Here is a 22904-nt window from a genome sequence, read left to right on the forward strand (position 1 = left end):
ATTATTTACATTTCAAACATCTTCATAAACTACATCGATACAGTCTCCTCAGAAATGGAGGTGTGTGCACCTAACATTTATTTTCTCAATTCAAAAAATATTCACTTCGGATTGGTAACTAAAGTATTTATGCAACGTCAGTGATTCTTTAAATATAACTATTATTTAGCCTTTCGAAACTCTTAAGTTCGTATATAACAAAATATGATTAAACTTAGCATGTGTGCTTGCATGTAACAGTTGCAATGACTATCTTACTGTGTGAAAGATGCATCATAGGTTTTATCATGGGCACAAATGAGAAGTTACTGAAATTATTGGATCAAGTATATCCAATTGGGTGTTTGTGCAGATTAGCTAGGTTTTAAACCAACGCATTTCAGGTGAAAACATTACATACTTACATATGATGTTAAAATTAGTATAAATTCTAAAAGTTTATAGAAAAATAATCCAGTAGATGAGGAACTAGATGTTTTGTTTGTTTTTTTTTTTTGTTAAAAATAAGAATCACCCACACAAGTTCTGATATTTTGTGTTTAAAAATGGCAGATTTTTAATTAAAATCTAGAGAAATAAGCGAGTTTATCATACAGAATTGATCATAAAATGCTTCTACATACGATAAAACTAAATTCGATAAATTCTATTTTTACTTATATTTTTCTACTGAATCATTTTTAATTTTTGGAATTTATACCAATTTTAACATGAGACATGTATGCAACAATGTTTTCACCTGAAATGCGTAGGTTTAAAACATCATTAATCTGCACAAGCACTGTAAATTGTTTTGTTTATAAAGAGTTAGTGAAAAGCAAAAAAAAAAAAAAAAAGAAAAAGAAAAACAAAGTATGATTACTTACAAAGCTAGCAGACATTTGCAACGTTTATAGTTAAGGCAACTTACAAAAAACAATGAAATAGAAATTAGGTTGAATAATTAAAATCATATCAGGCAAAGTTATACTAGGAAAATCATTTCAAGAACAGAATAGGGCAATATACAAGGTAAACATGTTTTTCCAATAGCAGATGCAGTTTCTAACAATGTCAAAATTTAAATATTTAGATCATTATAGATAGTAAAATGAGTTCATATTACTAATCATCCTTGCCATAAGTAATTTTTTAACAATCAAAATCAAGAACTTTTTTGATTGCAAAAGTCGTGGTTAAAAAAAAAAAAAAAAAAAAACTGTTGCGACGATTAAGTAGAAAAGATAAATTAAAAAATCGGGACTTTTTCAAGTATCAGCATCTGAAAAAAATTTTCCTATTTTCCAATACCAAAAAATGATTTGTTTTTATTTGTTTAGAATTTATTTTTCCATGACCTGCATTGATGATGAAATAAGCATTTATTGATTTTGTACTACGAGTAAAACTAAAATTTATATATCAATCCTACAAGCGGATTTTTATGTTTACAAAATTATATGTGCACATATGGATTATTACAGTACTTCCTTCCTCCAAAAAAGCAACTCTAGAACTTTAGAAATTCAAAAGGAATCAGAATGGTTAATTATATTTGAATCTGGAAAAATATTGAAATCGTCCCATCACTAATATTTACCATATATATTGCCCTATTCAGTTGTTGAAACTACTTGCCTTGTATAATTTTGCCAGATACCAGGCAAGTAATAGCGGAACAAGTGCACCATGCGTTACCATAGGTATTATTTCAGAGTTTTCCTTCTAGGTTAATTTTCTCCATTAATAACTATATTTATAGACACATACATTATCAAAATCATGCAGGTATTCATATTTAGTGGACACAGATAAGTTATTTTTTATGCCTTTATTTAAACTTATTTTTATAAAGCTCTACATGAAACAACATTGAACTCCTTAGTGCGTTTGCAAAATATACTGTATTCAGATTTGTTCATGTTATGTAGGTATATAATATATACAAAGTTATGTGTATGTGTGTGTATATATATATATATATATATATATTTGTATGGACATGAATTACTCCTAAACTAATCATCATAAATTTTGAAATGCATACAAGACTTAAAAAGGTTCAAATGTAAAACTATATTTAGTTTTCTGCAAAGAGGGTTAAAAAAAAAAAAAAAAAAAAAAAAGAGCTGGAAGCTCTTCATGAAAATTCAGATAAAACCTTCGATTTTTGTGAAAATTTAATGGGCATTAGACCTCAATAAATATTCACAAAATTTCAATTTCTTTAATTTTAAAAAGAAATTAAGGAGGAATATGGATACAACCTTTAATTTAAAATTTCAGATTCACAGTGCATTTTATCTTAAGTTATTAGACACAAGGACGCAAGTTCTAAATTTCAAATTTTTTAAAGTTTTAAATTTTAATATGCAATAGATTTTGATCAAAATTACAATAAGATTTAGTAACTTATCTTCATTTTAATCTTTGTAAGAGGAGGACAGTTGTTTTTAATTGTTCAGTTTTTTTTTTTGTTTTTTGTTTTTTTAAATTTTTCCAGTCTTTGAGACAGCTTTTTTTCTTTTTTATATATATGTATCAATCTACTATTATATAAAAGGCACTGTGTGTGCGTGAGTTCCTTATGGACTTCAAAACAGCCGATTTAAAAAAAAAAAAAAAAAAAAAAATCACACAAAGGTACTTGCTATGTCTGGGAATGTTCTTATGTAAGTTTTATATTGGAATGCTTCCGATCAAAAATCAATAATCAAAAAAATCGTATCAAAGAAGGAAATCCGATCTTCAAAGTTAACACTTTTACATAGTCTAACATCACAAGTACATTTGAGAAGTTTTATCACCGCACACATAAGCAGAAAGGGCCAGCCAATAAAATCAACTGTAGATTATTTAATAACATAAGGTGCATTCGAAATGCTTCTTTTTCATCCACATATGAACTATGATTCTTGATTTTGTACGTTTAACTTTTACTTAAGTCATTATGTACAAATAATTTCATAACATCAATAGTTGGTTCTTTTATATGCCAGGGGCACATTCAAAATGAATGTTTTCGTTTAGAGCATGAATGAATGACTTGCTTTTTAAACTTTTAGTCAATCCATTATTTACAGATAATTTTATAAAATCAACAGTAAATTCTCCACAGTGCAATGTAGACTACAACGTATTATGAACTAAGTCTGCAGGGAGGCACATGAAGCTTCCTCCCAGTACACTAGTTCTAACTAGAGAAAGCAATCAATCGATTGGATTGAAAAATGGGTGATTTCACAGATCACAATGACAAAGCATGAGAAAGTGGAACATTTGTTGATCCTCATATAATCCCAAACAATGTTGGGTCTTCCTGCTAGTTTGTGTGATCCAGACAGTTGTTTCATACGTCTTTAGTGGAGTTAGACGCAACAAGTGTATCTATGCACATTTGAAACTCAAATATCAAGTTTCTTCTAATCCTGAGAAGATCCACAAATGGTGGATACAAAATAAACCCTTCCAAATTGAACCGAACCTTAGCTGTTTTTTTCTAAGAATTGTAAACATTTCAAACAATCCGACAAGCGTTTAAAAAAAAAATAAAAACAAAAAAATAACTTTGGAAATTTCTCCCATGAAAATAATGGTGAACAAATGAAATATAAAATGCCTCATTTAAAATTTTTTTTTTAAATTACGCTTGAATTAACAAATGTACATGTAGCTCAGATGTCTTTACTTTCATTTTTTTTTTAAACATTGTTTACTTAATACAATGTTCAATGTTACATTTGATTAATCATGTACCTGTTTTGCAAGAAAATCAGTCATCTCTCAAAATATTGAAATTTAAAAATCGGTTAAATACTTTATTTTTTTTAAATCTGAAATTTATAAAACCTGAAAACGTGCTGGCAGTTTTCCCCTCAATATTTTAAAAGGATTTTTTGAAACTAATTTAAAACACTTTAATTAACTATTTAAAAAAATTAAAATTTTTTCTTGTACAAGTAATACTTACAAAGATAATTTTGTAAATACAGAAAAGATATTATAATGTAGCTGTAGTGTGTCCAGCATTTAGCATTAATTTTAATGTACTTGGGAAGGGGAAGACAGATTCAGTAAAACTGATTTAATATTCTCAAAATGTTCACCAAAAAATGGAATAAATACGAATGTTTATAGAATCACATCCAACATGGCAAGGCTAAGCAGGCATTGTGTAAATAGCCCTCCCTCTCCTCGCTAACTGCTGCTCCTCCCAAATAGAAACTTGTTGATCATGCTCAGAAGCAGCAGTGAACCCTTGTGCTGTGCAGTTTCAAAATCATGTTTGAGGGTGGTTAGGTCCAAATGCCAGAAAGCAGAAGTTACGAATTGAACAAACAAGGCAAAATAGATGTTGAATTGCAATTTGATCTTGTAAAAATGTACACATTCAGGCTTGTCATTTAAAAAAGCATTAACTAAAATAAATAAACGGCAGTAAATCGAGTAGAAAAAAAAAAAAAAAAAAAAGGAAAAAAGAGGGGGAGAAAAAGAGGAAAAAGAAAAAAAAAAAAAACTACAAAAGTTAACTGAACATATTGAATAAAAAATAATTAAGTAGCTAAGAAAAAAGAAAACAAAAAAAACGGTTCCTTTATTTATTTATTTTTTTAAAAGGCAGGTAATTTATCTCAATTCATTTTTAAGATTTTTTTGTTAACAATTTTTATTTCCAAAAATGAAGACTTTTCTATTTATTTTGAAATAAAAATGAAGAAAGCTAAAGAAAAAGATTTCCACTGAAAAAAAAAAAAAAAAAAAAAAGTTGGTTTAATTTTGAAACAGAAATGACACTGCATGTTTCAGTTACATTTGGTTAGATTTATGTGGCAGCAACAAGAATTTCGGCATTTTTGCATATACCTCAATGTATCCAGAAATTTTTTTTTTTTTTTCGATGTTAACATTGTTCAATAACATTTTTCAGGTTATTGTTCATAAATATTGTTTCATAACATTTTTTGAAATTGTTTTGTTTCTTGATATGAAAAACAAAAATCCTTAAAATCAATTGTGAAAAAAAAAATCTAAAAATAAGACAAGTTATCTTCCTTACTTTGCAACTTTAAAGTAAAAAAACAAAAACAAAAAAAAACATTAAATTTTTTTGAGGTGTTAATCAAGTTAAGACGGAGAATATTGCTTTCAAATAAACCTTGCATGGATTTGTTTGACCAAAGATTCTATTGGCTGTATCATGTTTCCATTTCATTCAAACTAATGATATTCTTTCTAAGTGTTGAGAGATGTATCGGAAAAGAAATTTGTTGAAATAAATTCTGGCTTTTATGACAATTTATCAAAATTGTGATCATGGAAGAAAACAAGAAAAAAAAATCTTTTTAGCATTAAAAGTAGTTTTGTTTTTTTGATATAAAGAAATTTTTTTATTAAAAATCCATTTAGTATTATGCATCTAAAATTGACAGAAGCATGCTTGAAATGTGTCCACCTTATACGAAGAAGCTGATTTAATGCAAAATGACCTGATGTGTTTATCTAACAATGAAAATAACTAACTCTAAATAGTTACTCATTTAATAATATTAACTAATATAAATTAGTAACACCAGCATAAAACTGCTTTTAACGCATAAACAGATGGTTTTATCGCGTTCTTCCACGATTGCGATTTTTATAAATTACCTTTTAAATATTTGATCACACTTGACCGATACGTGTAAAACTACTTACCTCATGAAATAATTGAAGAGGTTTGAGTTCAATGTAATCCATTTTGAATTCAGTTTTCATAAACAAAAAGGATGAGATTGGTGTAGCCACTTAATTGCATGTATGCACGTGTGTGTTTCGTAGATACATACGTACACGTGATTTGATCATCAAAACCTAGACAAGTGTTTTTATTGTGCCACATGGCTTTCATCTATAAGCCCAACCCCCCACCCCTAGTTAAAAAGAATAAATCCGATTTGCAAAGAAAATTCAAATCCATTAGGTTAGGAATCCACAAGACATCCAATTTTTCTTTTAATTGTAGAAACAAAGTGATCCGAAATGAAGTATAAATCCAATCGAATTTGTTTTTTTTTGTTTTTTTTGTTTGTTTTTTTGTTTAAAAGAAAAAAAGAAAAGATCAGTTGAAGAAATTGTTTTGTTCTCATCTAATTTACAGCATAACCTTTTCTGGGTTAATAATGCCAAAGTACCATACCTATTAAAAAGGATTCATAGTATTTAATAGATTACAAGTGGTTTAAGATTGTGGGTTTATACTTTTCCCCTCCAGACAATAGTAGTGAATAAATGACTCCAAGATGATTTGAACAATCGAAATCCTTCTAGTCATCAAAAACTGATGGATGAAATGTTTTAAGAAACAAAGCAATTTTCGCTGAGAAAGGACGCAAATCGGGAGGGAAAGAAAGAGGGCTTCACAAATGAAAGGAAGAGGAGTAGTAGGAGTGAAGACAATGAGAGAGAGGTGGGGAATGGGAGAGAGAGTTGCAATTAATCCGCCAAGTGATTTTTAAAAGAAGAAGTGTTGGGTAGAGAAACTGATGTTTAATAATAATATTCTGTCAGCCAGCTGTTGCATGTTGTTCGATGTGGGAATGTCACAGCTGGGTCTTTGTCGATTGGTCAGACCAGGGTTAGACATACAATTTGCTTTTTAAATATATAAAACAAAACGGAGAAGCCAAAGACAACGACTCAATCGGAAAATAAGCAGCAGCAGCAGCATCAAAAGAGAACAATGAAAGAATATATATATATATATATATATATATATATATATATATGAATGAGAATAAAGGAAGATTTCTTCTATATTGATATTTATCAAATATTGGATATCAATACAAGACTGGCCAAATAAAATAAATAATACTTCTTATATAACAATCAATCGTATTGTAACGAGTCCAACATTTTGAGAGTGAATGACTAATTCAACTTGGGAATATGAATTAAGAAAAAAGAAGAAAAAAAGTTAAGTGTACACTTTTCAAGTAGAATGAAAAAAAATTTAAATGATGAAACTTATGCAGGCTAAAATAACAGAATTTTATTTTAAAAACCATGGCATTTGTTCTAGATAGAGAACTACTTTGAAGATACATGTTTATAATGCAGAGTAGCAAGTGAAAAATAAAGCTAAATATAAAAAAAAAAAAAAAAAAAAAAAAAAAAAAAAGGCAAAATCTATCTACTATTATATAAAAGGAACTTTGTGTGTGTGCGAGTTTGTTTCCTATGGAATTGAAAACTGCTGGGACGATTTTTATGGAATTTCACACCAGTGTACTTTATGTGCATGGCAGTGTTCTAAGATAGGTGTTGTACTTGAATGTCTTTGATAAGTATCGATAAATCCGGTGAAAGAAGGAACAGGCGATCTTGACCAAAGTTAACACCTTACACAGCCTAACATCACATTCATCCGAGAAGTTTTATTACCACACAATCTGAAAGGCCAGAGGTTTAAAACAGCAGGTTCTTTGATATGACAGGGTATGTTCGAAATAAAGGTTTCTGTTTAGAGTACAATTCAAGCATGATATTTGACTTTCGGACTTTAATTTAAGCTATTACGTAAAAATTTCATAAAATCAACAATAGGTTCACTACAGTGCAATGTAGACTAAAATGTATTGTGGATTAAGTTACTGCAGGGATCCATATGAAGCTTCCTTCCAGTGCACTGCAATAGGTTCCCAACTAGAAAAGGCAATTAATCGATTTGATTAAAAAATTAGCAATTTCACTGATCTCCATGACAACAAAAAAAAGGGAGGTGAAACATTTGATCATTTAATCTCTGGCAACGTTGTATCCCTCTGCTAGCTATCAATATCGATGGTTACACACACACAATTTGATGAAAACTAATCTTAAAGGAAATGTAAAGTTTAATATATACGGCTAAATCACAATAAATACGTATATAATAACACCAGTTGCCGTCAGATCACCGAAGTTAAGCACTGATGAGCCTAGCCAGTATCAGATGAGTGACCATTTGAGACTTCCAGGTGCTGTATGTGCTCTCTGCTTACCTCGGCATTATATCCAGTCATCCTGGACTTCTCCTTGCCACTGGACTCATTATATATATATATATATATATTTAGCTCTATTTCACTAAATATTGAGTTGCTGATAATTGCAAGTTGTCATTTTATCTCTGAGATTTTTCTATATGATCTAAATTGAGGATATCACAATATGTAACAATGGTGACAGTATTATTTATTTTTTTTGGAGAAAATTGTTGCCAGAATATTGATGCGCACGTGTGTGTAAGTCATACATATACAAGTAAAAAAAAAAAAAAAAAAAAAAAAAAAAAAAAAAAATCAACATTTTATGGAATTTATAGGAATTGATCAACAACTGGAGTCTGGATGACGACATGGATATGTTGAAAAATTGATCAACCCATATAGATTCCTTACAATCTTTATATAGTTTTAATTATTTATAAAGTTCTACGCATGTATTGAACACTTTAGAAAGAAATATTTGTTTTTAATTTATGTTAACAATATACTTCAACATAAGAAGCTAAATACACTTTGAACTAAACCATTAGTTAAATGACCATGGGAGGATAATAAACAATGTTGATATAGAAATTGTAATGCGATAGAAACTATAACAAAAGTGATTTGAAGTTTAATACAAAGAGAAAAATGAAGAATTTGTAGCTTTGTTAATCCAAAAAGATGATGGAATGCAGTTTCCCCCTCCCCCCAATTTGCAAGATAACGTTTGAGTAATTTTTCATGTTGCTAATGTGGATATTATGAATGGTTTCATTACAAACTTTACACTTTAATACAATCCTAACATTATAATTCCGTAACTTATTTTGCAAATTGTCATAACTGGATATTTTTTTCTTAATATTGTGTTTGATTAGACTGTCATAAGTCATCTCTAAAACGTAATGTAAAACTAATACACCCCACTTTATTTTATGTTTATTATTTAATTTTCCTGCATGTTTTTTTATCGACTTTAATGAATTTCATTATATCTATTAACATTTAACTCATAGTCTGGTTCTTTATTTAATTTCCAGTGGAAATGCAAACAGGTTTTTGAAAAAAAAAAAAAAAAAAAAAAAAAGTTTAAATCATTAAGCCAATCATAATGACTAATAAAATTGAATTCAAAGGGAAATAACTTGCAAAGTTTTTCAGAAATAACACCTAAGTTGAAACTTATTCATTAATCCAGCTGTGCTTAATGTGAAGCAAAAAAAAAAAAAAAAAAAAAAAATGGGGGGGGGGAGACACAGTTTTAAGTTGCAGTTCTGTTGCAAAAACATTTGAGCTTTTTATGAAATATTTTTCCTAAGAAAAGAATTTTTTTTGCCAACAATACAACTGTCCTGTATTTAAAGGCATATATAGTAGATTGAAAAAGACAAGTGTGGAAATTTCATAATTGATTTTTTCTATTTGTATAATTTAGTATTATATTTTTACTGAAATAATAAATCAATCTAAGGTTTGATACTATATTAAAAAAAGTCTTTCATAACAATTATTTAAATATACTTCAAAAACATGAAACAAACGTTTTAAACTTTTCATCCATTTATTTATTTATTCTAATTAAAATTTGAAACCTTGTTGAGGATAAATATACTTTAAATAAATACAACTAAAAAAAATTCTAACAATTAGAGGTTTTTTAGTTCTCTAAAGGAGGGACAGTGACTTGCAAAAAATGTCTTGGCAGCCCTGCTAGCAATCCTTGATAAGATTGCCTCAGACGATTAGCAATAAACTAACCCCTGTTCAAAGACAGATCAAAGCCTGAGAAGATGGACCTCCTAGAACTGCAAAGGAGCAGCATTACACCATAATCAAGAGGAAACAGATCATTGCAGGAATGGTCTCATCTCTTTATTTTGGGGGCTGAGGATAAAAATCCCTAGCTGAAAAAAAATTCTAACAATTAGATCTTAAAATCACATGATAAATAAGTGAAGCATGCACAGTGAATGAGGCATAAAAAAATGATTAAGTTCAGCATTTGCCTCCCTCCCATTTAGCCGAAGATATCCCCAGGGGATGTCAAATGAACAAACGGTGCAGTTTTAGGCCTTAACATATGTAAATTTGAGTTCTGCACCATGCAAAAAAAGAAATGACTAAGTCCATCATCCCCTCACCCCCACCATTTAGCCCCAAGGCCTTAACATATTTAAATTTGAGTTCAGCGCCATGCAAAACTGCTAAATAGACATACACAGAAAATTTGGGACAAATATGGTAAAAATAGTCCAAAAAATTGAGTGTTTTTGTTAGCCCTAAGAGGCCCTGGGGCACACCCAAGAGTTATTGTGAAGTATAGACAAACAAAATTATATAGAAATCAATAGTTACAATTTTTCAGAAAAGTTTTATAAAAATCAAGCCATCATTTTTTTTTTTTTTTTTTTTAAATAAGCACGAAAGTGTCATTTTTAACCATTTTAACCCGAAAGGCACACCTATAGGGCAACCGGAGTTTTCCCAGAAAATCCATTCTGTTACTGTTTTATTCATATCGTGTTTAATAACGGACAAGGGTGAATTCATCAGGTCCACCCTCCTTTTTTTTGGGGGGGGGGGGGAGAAAAAAATGCAAATAGGTTTTCTAAAATGAGTAAAGTCAAGATGACAATTCCATGTTTGAACAATATGTGATACCTATACCACCTTGGTAATGTCTGAATTTTTTTTTACCTGAGCAAAACCAGTTTCAGTCTCTTGTAAATTTGTATACATGTTTTGTTTGTTAAACATTTCATCTTTCATTCACATCACTCTTTTAGTGATGGTTAGAACTTGCTAAATGGTGACCCAGTCTCAATCTTTTATAAGATGCATTTTTTTTTTTTTTTCTTTGTCTATCTTTTTCATTCGCAATTCATAACCTTTATAATCATCAGCATCGTTCTTTGTACATTTCCATAAACGTGATTCTTATTTATAACCAATCCAAATCAGAATTCATGTTACACATATGACCATTAACATGTTCATATCCCCCCCCCCCAAAAAAAATCATAAAAATTTTCAGTTATTTTTTTAAAATAAAATGTCACTTTCAATTTATATAAAATGCCAACAATTAAGTGTACTAATAAATAGAATGCAAAGAGTAGGTTTGTAAGTTGTTTGTAATTGATTCTGAAACGATTCATTTAAAAAAATTTTTGAAGACAGAATTTACTTTAGTTCTTGTCCAGAATTATCCCATATTAAAATCCAAACTAAAAATCTGTATGATGATCTGTGACAAAACGAAAATATCATTTCAAAAATCATGTAAATTGATATAGTTCCATTTTTAAATAAAATTAAATTTATGACCATCCAAGGAGTGACTGTCTCACCCACCAATTTTGGGTGAAAAAAATAATATAAAATAAAAAAATAAGGGAGATAATTGAACACTTGAGAGATTGATGTTATAATGCCTACAAATTCCTATTAATCACCTCAAAATCAATTTCTGATTTTTGGAATATGGTCTTTTTGCTTTGTCACATTAGATTTTTCTCCATGTTTTAATATAAAAGGAATTCTGCACAAAAACTTTTAAAACTTTAGTGGCATAAATGAATTTAATTTTTCATGTTGCATGTCATCTTTGCTGATCAATCTTTAAGATGAGTGTGGTAGGCAAAACTACCGAGTAAACATATTAGATTACAAATTAGTTCTGTGCCAATTTTACTGCATGTAAAACTAATTCGAATGAATTAAAATTAGTAAAACAAATAAAAAACAGAAAAAGAGTGATGGAAGCAATGTAGGAGACTCTTCTTTAGCAAAAAGTAATTGGGATTCAATTAAAAAAAAAAAAAAAAAAAAAAAGGAGTCAATTTAGATAAGAAAAATGATTACTCACTGAACCACTTTTTCTTCGTTTCTGTGCTGCAGAATTTGGAGGTGTGTATTTTCCTGTTCGTGCACCTGAAGGATTAGAAAAATTATTTCAAAGTTTTTAAATGTATTAATATCGGTGTTAAACAAAAATTTTATGATTGCCAAAATTTTGATAAAACAAATTCATCATGTGATTAAGCAATAATTTGATTCTGTAAATGAAAATTATTTCTTCCAGGTCAAAACATTTAAGTATTTTGTATTTTTAAAGTTTTCACGTTTGTAGCCAAATGTCATCAGCTAAACTAGGAGAGGGAGAAAAAAAAAAAAAAAAAAAAACGGTGTCAAGAATGCAAGATAAAAATTCTGCAAATCCAAGTTAATTTGCAGCAATGACATTTTGCATTTGCAGTAGAAAAAAAACATTCAGCAAATAGGATTCAAGAATTGTAAAATTATTTGAGAAATAACTGGATTAGTTCTGTAACACCAAATTCTACTAGAACAATGTTGACCCATCAGATTGTTGGCCATTCTTTTTCTCTTGTATAAACGTTTCTGTTTGAATGCTATTTCTACTAAACAATGTTGAATTGTTTCATTAGTATTAAAAAACAAAGAATCGATAAAGTAAATCAAATCAAAATTATTGATTCAATATAAAAAAAAGCAATTTTATTGCTTTAATTTATAAATTTAGAAAAAGTTACAAAGAAACTAACTTTTCTTTAAAGTCAATATAAAATTATTTTAGATTATACTGAGAATAGGTTAACTTGAAAGTACATGGAAATATGGTGGATTTAAGTGTTGATTGGGTGTCAGGCTAAACCCATTCCTTTCAGCCACAATATAATTGGTGGCGCCAAAAATATGGTTTTCAATCCTTGAAGAATGCATCCAGATTTTCAGAAAGAAAAAAAAAAAAAAAAAAAAAAAAAACTGGTAATGAAATACCATCATTATAGACCTGCTCAGTCTTTTTCACCCCCCACCCAATTTCCAAATCCTATCAAATAATACTCTGCTCCTCGCAATCATCTTGGGTACGGCACAAAACTGCATCCAGCTGTTTGGGAAAATGTGGAAACACGATTACTCTCAAGTTCACTTTGGTCAAGAATCATAGACCTTGTCAGAGCCCAATCTATGGATTAAATAGAAACTTGGGGTTTGTGTGCCTTCTTTAAACAAATACAAAAGAAAAAATACTATAAGATGTAGTATAGAGCAGGGGAAAAGCCAGGGCAAACTAAATGGAGTGAATGCTATCACAAGTACAATTCAAATCTGCAATTAAGTAGACAGCCAATTTGATGAACAGCTGATAGGTTTTCAAATCTCAACAACACAGCAGAAAAGAATGATCATTGGAAACGAAATGGTGGTGGAGGCAAAACTCTTCTCAGTTGAGAGAAATCAATTGCAAAGATTTTTTTTGTTTAGTAAATAAATTTAGATGTAATTGAATTCAAGATCTACTGGTGACTAAGAGTCTTACCTCGCTCGTCTATTCCTCTTTTGTTGGTGAATGCATAATAAGGAGAGCCGGGTTTTGTGGCAGGAGAGATGGGGTCTGGAGACATAGGCATATTGTTACCCAACATACCCTGAAAAACAAAAAAACAAACATTAAAAGGTTTTAATCAGTTAGAGATAACATCAAACCAGGTTCTTTTTTTTTTTTTTTTTTTTTTTTTAAATACAAACCATTTTTCAAAATTGTAAAAAAAAATTGTTCTTAAACTTTAAGAATTTAATTTGTAATTAGAGAATCACAAAATGTAATCAGCTAAAATATCTCCCATCTGTTAAACATATCACGGGACCGCTTCGCTGCTGACTACAATATGGTTGTCTTCAAACCCAACGCCAAATACTTGTCATGAATTGTTCTCATAAGTAATAAAATTTTGTTCATCCCATTCATCAGTTCCAATCCTCTCGTAATAATCTTATGATCCTGATTGCAACATTCACCCTAGGCCCTAGGTTGGGAATAGCTTTTTACAAAAAGTTCACTATGTCCCAAACACTAGCTAACCAGACACTAGAATCCCAGACTCGATTATGAGTGTAAACCATTCGCAGTTCCACTGACAATGTAATCTTATGCTTCAAAAATCGGCATAAAGATAAATGCCAAGAAGACAAAGTTACTGATGACAGATCTGCTTCCAAATGAAAAACAGTCAGCTGTCCTCAACACAGAAACCCTTGAAGAGGTTAATTGGTTCAAATATCTTGGCTTTATCATCACCGCAACAGGCTAAGAAGAGAAAAACATCCTCAACTGCATCAGCAATGTTCACACTGCTTTTTATCATGGCTCTGGTTTTGAAAAGAAATAAGTTGCACACTAATGTCAGAATCTACCAGACCCTTGTCAACACCATTCTTCTTTATGGCTTGTGGGCAAGTGACCTACGTAAACTGAAGGTATTCAATCATCACTGCCTATGCCGCATCCTGTTTGTTGGCAACAGCTTATCTTCAACAGTACAGGTTACACTTGTAGCAAGAGCCACTCCCTCCTAATGTTCCGTATCATTTCTTTAATTTCACTTTTGGATTTTGCTGTTCATAAGTGATGACTCGGCAATAAAAAAAATAAAAAATAAAATAATTAAAAAAAAAATTTTTTTTTTTAAATATCTATTCTACAACTATTAATAATTATAGCATTAATAAATTGGAGATAAGTGCTGTGTCTATGGTGGAAGAAGAGATGGTGGCTTTCCTAAAACTTTTGCTTACCATAAATGTAAACACCCCTCACCCCATCCCTGAAAACAAATGCATAGCCACCAAATATGGAACATTTGTCGATTTGACAAGTTATCAACTATCAGGTGCTGCAACACGTATGCTCTATTGCTAAGATTGAGAACCTTTCCCTTAGATTCATAACTACACCACATCATAAACTGACAAAATCAAAGCAGAAAACATTACACATACAATATCACTTGACAGTTTTATAACAAAAATAAGAAAAAAAAATTTTTATAACAGATAAACAATATTTATAAAACAAGAATATATTCGGGGCCCATACTGCGGTGGATAGAGACGTTGAATCTCTATGGTGCCAGGTGAGCAATGTCTGAAAATAGCAGTTTCAATCCAACTCAAAGCCTGACAGAGGCTTAGTTGGCCAAAACGTGGTGAGACGACAACAACTATGGAAGGCAGTAATTGCTGAAGATACAGTTATGAAATTTAGCATTCCTATCCCGTCACGGTTAACCACCTGACGAAGGTGAAATAACTAGAAGATGAGGATAATAGTCTGCAATAAATAAATGGATATCTATGAAAACACTTCTGAACTTGAATGCATTTATAAAACTTCTAAAATAAAATTTAAAAAAACAAAAAAACTTGATATATTCTGAATGCTATCCACATTTGTTGGCTTGTACGTCCTTTAAAGCTTTCTGATTTCAGGGCTCTTATCCTTATTACAGGGATACAGACTACTGTATGATTAAAGTGTAGCATCTGTTTAGTCTGAGGAGAAAAGTTATTTGCTGTTTTAGGTATCTTCATGCACAAGGAAACACTGATAAGACAAACCAAGTCATTTTTGCAGGCAGACCAGGACCCCTTTTTGGAGGGTTAGGTTACAACTATAAAATGATTCTGTTGTTTTGAAGAGGTGGGGGTGGGGATAAAAATACCTAACCTTTTGACTAGGATTAAAGTGTAGTAGTGTCCTTAAGGGAGAGAGTTTCTTAGAATAACGATTTAAAAAACAAACAAAAAAAAAAAACTTTCTGGTCTTGGTCCAGATTGCCTCTTTTTGGAGGCTATGTAATCTGTACATTAATATTAATTTTGGCTTTAACTCTGCCCTAGTGGGGAGACAAGTAAATAGAAAACAGGAGACATGACATTTAAACAATTACTTGAGTTTTAAAAACAAAGAAAATTCAATTTTAATAAAATATATTTTAGTTTATGAAGGGTTTCCATGTTTCCAAGTTTGGCCAATTATCTCCCTTGAATCTTTAAGTAACGGTTTAAGGCAGTTTAAAGTATTCTATCATTTTTTTTTTTTTTTTTTTTACTAAATAATTTCAGTATATAAGATGAAAAAATTAACTTTATTCCTTGATAAATACAGAAGAGTAAAAAAATAATTTTTTTGACTTAAAATAAATTAATGTTTTTTTAATAGCAACATGGACTTTTTGTTTTACCAAGATAAACTGATAAGCATTTTCAAAAATTAAAAATAAGTTAAGCAAATTTTACAAAAAACATTTTTCAAGGTGTCCATTAGAATTCATAAATTAATATTGGAAAACAAAAATGAATACAAATACATATTTTATTTCTACATGCATTATGTTGGGTTATTTTTTTATAAAAATTTGGGAAAATTTAGTTCGTTTACATGGGGGGGGGTGCATAATTATAAAATGAGAGTTCATAAAATTTTTTTAAATGTTTAAAAAAATAAAAAATTTTAAATGTGAATAAATTTCCTAAAATAAAGTTTTATCATCTAATAATTATATTTAATTTAAATTATTTGGCGAGTTGATGGATAATATCTTTAATAATAGGCATCATTAAAAGAATGAAGAATAAACAGTTTAATTTTCATTCAGTTTGAAGTTCAATAAGTGTGTTAAAGTTAACAGTGTAACATCTAATAGGGGAAAAGGGGGTGTAAATCAGGATTGAAAGAATTGCAAGTTATTTCCCTTTGCATTCTAAAAATGCAGAATGTTAAAATTTTTATCAACCAGTGAAAAATCTAGATATTTTTAATTACAATTAAAGAATGAACGACTTTACTTTTCCAATTTCTTCACATTGACAAAAACAATGTATCACCTTGCAGAGATTGAACTGACAGGCATCAGTTTTGCAACTTGTGTTAATACATCTTTTCCATTATTTAAATACATAAACAAGGAAAAATCAAAACAAATTGGTTAATTTATGGCCAAGATGAGTTATCTCCCTTCGAATCGGTAAAGAAAACATTAAGGATAATTTATACCGTCTTTGGCACATCCTGTGCACCCCTCTTTCCAACAAAATTGCAAACAGAACCAGCTATGTAAGATTCAACATCACTAGCATCATAAACTTTAAGAGACTTCACTAGTTTGGTCAAATTCTTTAATGCTGAGGTATTCATTCCAAAAACGGGTAGCCCCGATCGCATTCTCTGGCTCCAAGCAGCACAGAGATGGATAACTAAAGACCTAGATAGGAACAGTTAGCACACACACTGAGCTAATGATTGGCCCCTGCGTTTTTTGGTGTTTGCTACTGGAACTAAGAATGGCTAAAGTATGCTAATTGCTAATCAGTGAGTGGTGACTAGTCTTGGTGCACAAACTCATTTACATCTGGCCCAACCCACCTCAGGTGAATGTTATTACAGTTAAAACTAGTTCAACAAAAATGTAAAAAAAAAAAAAGAAAAAAGTTTTTCTTCCAATGTTAAAATTTATTTGGGACCTGATGCGAGAAAGAAAATTTTTTTTTGTTTCGTTTTTAAATCAAACATTGTTTACAAACTAAACAAATATCAACAGCGAGAAAACTAGTTTTCAAATAGACTTACGAAAGGAAATACTGGCAAGGTGGATATGTGAGAGGTTTTAAGAATTTTGGAGAGAATGTTGTCTTATACTACTTACCTGAGATGATATTGAATTATCTCTGGACGTATAACCTGAGCGATTGTAGGGGATATCAGGATTTTTATCTAAATTAGGAGAAAAAAATAAATAAAATAAAGTTATATATAATGATCAAGTCAAAAGATTAAAGAGGTGGGAATCAAACTTGAAGATCAATACAAGATGTTTTTGTTTCATCCTCTGAGACCTTGTTAATCATCAAAAGGTTATAAACATAATTGAAATAGATTTTTTTTTTATTTCAAACTAATTGATTCATAACATTTGTGGACATGGAGGTGTGTGTTTTTTTTTGTTTTTTGTTTTTTTGTTGTTTTTTTAATTTTGCCATGCACTTGAAAATGTTTTTACAAGATAGATAAAAAAAAACTTAGGAAAAGAAAAAATTCACAATATATTTATATATTTTTTTGAATAGAGGAATATATTTTTTAACAAAAAATCAACAGCAATAGTGTAAAACAAAGAAAAAAGGTGAATTACAAAAAAAAAAAAAAAAAAAATGGATTTATATTTTTCTAGTCAGATAAAATATTAAAAAAAAATTTATCTGTATATTCTATTACATATTCTGTAAGATTTAAGGTTTCATATTGGCCATGTACATTAAAGAACTAACAGATGCATTAACAAGATAAAGATATCAACAGTTATTAAAGACTTTCGGTCTACAGGCTGAGTTATCTCCCTTGACTTAATGATAAGTTAAAATCGTCATAATTTGAAATTCTCATTGATGGAATCTACTGCTTGGAATCCTTGGTTTCATAATATGAAAACTTACCTATTAACAAAATAGACACAATATTCTTTACTTTTCAGATTTTCAATGATTGTTATCTTTAAATTTTAAATTACATTTGTTTTCTAAAGAGCTTATTCTGTTTTTTAGATCATTTCTAATTTGTTATTAAAAATCGAACTGAGATTTTAAAATAAGAAAAACAAAACATGATTATTTTCTACCAGATGTTCTTTGTTTTCTAAAACTTTTTTTTTTTTTTTTAAACAAACCATCTAATTATTAATATTAAAACAAACAAACCGTCTAATAGGGTTAAAAATAACGAGTTTAGAATGTCTTGAATAACAAATTCATAAACAGTAAAAGAATGATTGGTACATAGTTTTGAAGTCGATTTGATAAAATAATTTTTAAAGTTTGATCTTTATATTTCTATCATAAAACTTCTGTTAGATTACAAGCAATCTTATTGCAATTTAAACAAGCGTGGCATAATTGAAAGAAAAAAAATGTAAATAATTTCAAACAATCAGAAGAAAAGATAGATTTCTGAGAATCCACAATTTGAACAATTAAAAATTGATATTTTTCAAAACTGTCAAACTTTAGCAGATAAAATTAAAGGCTCCATTTTGTATTTGTACCCACAAGCTGGTAGCATCAAGCAAAACGGATGGCGTGAACCATCACCAGTGGCAGAATACTATCCAGTCACCAATTATACTCAACTAGGCTGACACTCATTTATACATGTAAGCAAAATTTTTATTCATAGTAGTATTTTCAAATATTCACTCACATAAGCAATAATCCAGTTCAATATAATTTAACTTTAGTGATCTGATGATAACAGTATGTCACCATGTCATAGGTTATTTGTGCTGATAAACATAACAGCAGGAGCAAGAAGAAATCTTTAAACTTAGTGTTAATAGTGACTCACAGACGACGACATGAAAAGCTCATTTCAGACAACACATCTCTGGACATAACTTGAGCGACTGTAAGGGATATCAGAATTTTTTATCTAAATGAAAAGATGTATGTAAATATAAGGTCAGTCATCCATTTTATGGTCTTGTTTCTCGTTATTTAGAGATCTGATGTTTTCCAGCAATCTACAATTTCAGTATCCAAGCTTGGCAGTTTTGAAGATCAATTCCATTCAATTACACTGTAAAATCGTCGTGGATGGTTTGCATTCAAATTTTCAACTTTCCTCTTGCCTTCTACCCAAAGGTCTCCACATGTTCTTTTTTACAAGAATCAAAACTGATCATCAGCAACTCAAATTTTTTTTTTTCATGTTCAGCTTCGCCGACAGTGTATCAAAGCTGTTATACTGAATCTGATCCAACCCAACATTGCATATCCGTCTGATCATTACTCACTTAAGACAAGCGAATGAGGACTGAGTGGGCGACCTAGTACTTGACTATATACAACATCTTGCTCCTAACAAAGCTGCTGTACACCCATTCTCATGAGAGATATAGCTCACAATGCCAAGATGGACAACATCTTACAGAACTTACTCTATGCCAATTTTACCCTCGCGATAAAACTCGCAATGCTTGGAAAACATGAATTGTCAAACACCATTTTAGATGAGTGTTCTAACAAAGAAATGCATTCAAACGTTCTTAAAAAAAAAAAAAAAAAAAAAAAAAAAAAACACTAAATAAATAAATGTTCAGGTGAAAGCACTAAAAATCATTTGTCATAGAAATGACAGAAATACTTACGCATCATGGACATTTCATTCGTCAAAAACGAGTGCATCTCTTCATTATTTTGACCGTTATAGGGTGGTTGGTTGTCGTACAACTACAAAAGAAAATATTTAAACCACATTAATGCATTTACAACTTTCTAGAATTTGAATACATGTTCAATGGTTTCAGGAAAAACAAATTTTATCCAGCCTATTTAGTAGTGAATATTTTATATATATATATATATATATATATATATATATATATATAAGCCTGGGTGCCCGGCATTGCTTGGGTATTTGGAGGTGTGTGTTGAATAAAAAAAAAAAGTAATAGATAGACAGGCTCAAACCCGTACCACTAAGGAGGAAAAGATTTGGGGGGGGGGGCATGTTTGCTGTTGTGTCCCTTGCCAAACCAGAAGTGATGCAGGTTTAAATTAAGGCTAGACAATTGAAAAGAAGTGATGACTTTCAAAAATATCAGCGAAAAAAAAAAGCAACCCCTCCCTGTAGAAAGTGCCCAGTTGAAGGTGAAGGAATTGATGTTTTTTGGCGATTTTTTTTTTTATATTTGTCGTTCGAAGAGCAGAGCTTCAAAACGATACCGATCTGGTGAAAATCCGTTGCCTCTGTCAAAAGTTTTAGACAGACATGCAAACATACATTGAAATAAACAGGTGAGATTTATATTATAGATATACATTTTTTGTTTCTTACCCTGGACATTGATATTTCTGTTTCCTTGTGGATTGCCATTGGATTGATCATTTTCCTGCATTTGATTTTACCATTTTTTTCCTTGGATCTTTATATCCTTTTTCCTGTTTCTTGCTTTCCCAATCTCTTTGAATACCTACAAACTGTCTAAAAACTTAAATGACTTTTGATGCAAATATGAAAAATTTCATATTGCTTGTTTCCCATGATGCATTAACCTGCAAAATTCATTGTAGATTTTGCAATCCTCTTCCCTCTGATGAGAAGATTTCCTCTCTTCGAAACTCCATCAAATACGGGGGTTTCTTGTTTTATTTGTACTCCTTGCCAAATATTTAAAATTTTGTATACCTTTCTTTACAGGTTTAAAGGTTTTTTGGAAAATTGGAATATTTTCACTATCAAGATTTTTCTGTGTCTAAGGAATGGTCTCTACCAAACTCCTCCATCAATTTTTGAACAGACGTAAGGCAGGGCATGTGTGTATGTCCAACTGAAAGTCAAAATCTACAAAAACACTCACAAAGTTGGTATATTCCTAATCAGTGTTGCCCAGGATGAATAATAACTTAAATTCAGAAGAAATTATTTATTCTGAGGGTCTACTGGTCCGGTTTTGGTCAAGGAGAGTCTTTTTTTCTTTTTTGCATTACGTACTAATTTTGAAATAAAATGCCAACTAATTTAACACGAACTCTATTACATGGAAGACAGTTGTCTGTATATGTCCAGCTTGAGAGGAATGGGTTGTAGAGGAAGAAAAAGGGGGAGAAAAAAATAGAGAGAAATAGATAGAGGTACAGAAAAAGAAGTTTTAATAGAAATGGGATACTTTTGCTTCAGACAATGCCGGATAATTTTGCTAATAAAAAAACATTTTTTTTGTTGCTAAAGTTTGAAATATTTTTACACAATAACAAGTTTGCATAACATAAAACGTTTTGTCCTAATACAAAATTTGGTATTTAATTTTGAATATAAAATTGAAGTTTTATGGGCACAAAATATTACCAACTAAGCTCCAGCAATTTGGCAGAAATTTTCTTTATGAAGAAAAAATTTTCAACCATAAAGTGGAGCCTATTGACTTTAGAGAAATCCACCTTCTCTGGACATAAAAAAAAATGTCATTTCAAGCTTAAGTGTGGCCGACCAACCAACAAAGCCTCCAAGAGACGTGTGGATGTGTCACCAAATAAAAAGATAATCAAGATTGGAACGTAAAAGTAAATCTTATCTAAATTCATTTGGATTTGATGTTGAGCTCCGAGATAGCAACGTGTGTAAATTTTAGTACTCACCCGTGAATCATAAGACGAAGGCTGTCCGTTATTACTCCAGCCACCACCATCATCGAGGGCTGAAACGAAAAGAGAAAACAAAAACAGCACATTAATACATTGAATAAAACTACAATATATTTCGGCGAATATAAGGCACCTGGAAGATAAGGTACAAAATTGGAGCAAATTAATAAATTTATCATATATCGGTTGTATAAGACGACTGCTAAATCACAAAACCATGTTTGTTTAGCCTAGGCTACAGATTGCAGCACCTGCTATCTTATGAAATAATGGTTCTTAAAGATGATGTTTTTAACTTTAAAAGTCATTTTATATGCCGAAATATACGTTTTTGTTTATACAAACATTGTTGCTTTTTTATACAAAAAAGAAAGGGGGGGGCACAGAATAAAGACACCAAAAAAAAAGTGATTTTTATTGGAATCAAACTGCAATACAAAATTTGTTTCTTTCACTAAGGATCACATTGAAATGTGAAGAACAGCTGACCAGTGTGTGTGTGTATACATTAGACTTAGGAGACTCTGAAAAGGAGCAACTAATCTAGGAGAAGGAAGACAACCAAAACTAGATGTTTATTATGGTGTGGCAATTATTTGCACCATTCCTTTGTTATAAATGTTTAAAAAACAACATCCTACTCTGGAAGATTTGTATTTATATAAATAAAAGCATTTAGGATATGAAATATTTTTTAGGACAGCTGTGTGTATATATATATATATATATATATATGCAGATCATCATATAATGATTAGATTACTCTGACAGACATTAAAAACATTTAAAAATAAATGTTTAAATTTTAACAGTATTTCTCACAGTTGACAGTGGCTAAATCGATTAAGTCCTTGCTAATGGAGTCAGAGATGGCTTCTGTTGCCAGGTTTGAACCTATAGACCAGTATTAATCGT

At 30.3% G+C, this 22904-nt stretch overlaps 1 protein-coding gene across 50 annotated transcripts in view; it reads right to left on the reverse strand.

The window, feature by feature from the left end:
• LOC145245847 (transcription factor 12-like) overlaps nucleotides 1-22904 on the reverse strand; it is a 290146-nt gene that overhangs the window by 101101 nt on the left and 166141 nt on the right. For all 50 annotated transcript variants that reach the window (XM_080107513.1, XM_080107554.1, XM_080107518.1 and 47 more), the window contains 5 exons: nucleotides 21984-22042; nucleotides 19994-20075; nucleotides 17501-17568; nucleotides 13336-13444; nucleotides 11857-11921 (listed from right to left, as the gene is read on the reverse strand). In XM_080107513.1, coding sequence (XP_079963639.1) covers nucleotides 11857-11921; nucleotides 13336-13444; nucleotides 17501-17568; nucleotides 19994-20075; nucleotides 21984-22042 — 383 coding nt within the window. The remainder of the gene's footprint in view (nucleotides 1-11856; nucleotides 11922-13335; nucleotides 13445-17500; nucleotides 17569-19993; nucleotides 20076-21983; nucleotides 22043-22904) is intronic.

The sequence above is a fragment of the Euprymna scolopes genome, chromosome 23, assembly GCF_053919585.1.
Source record: "Euprymna scolopes isolate OS-2025 chromosome 23, ASM5391958v1, whole genome shotgun sequence".
NCBI lineage: Eukaryota > Metazoa > Mollusca > Cephalopoda > Sepiida > Sepiolidae > Euprymna > Euprymna scolopes.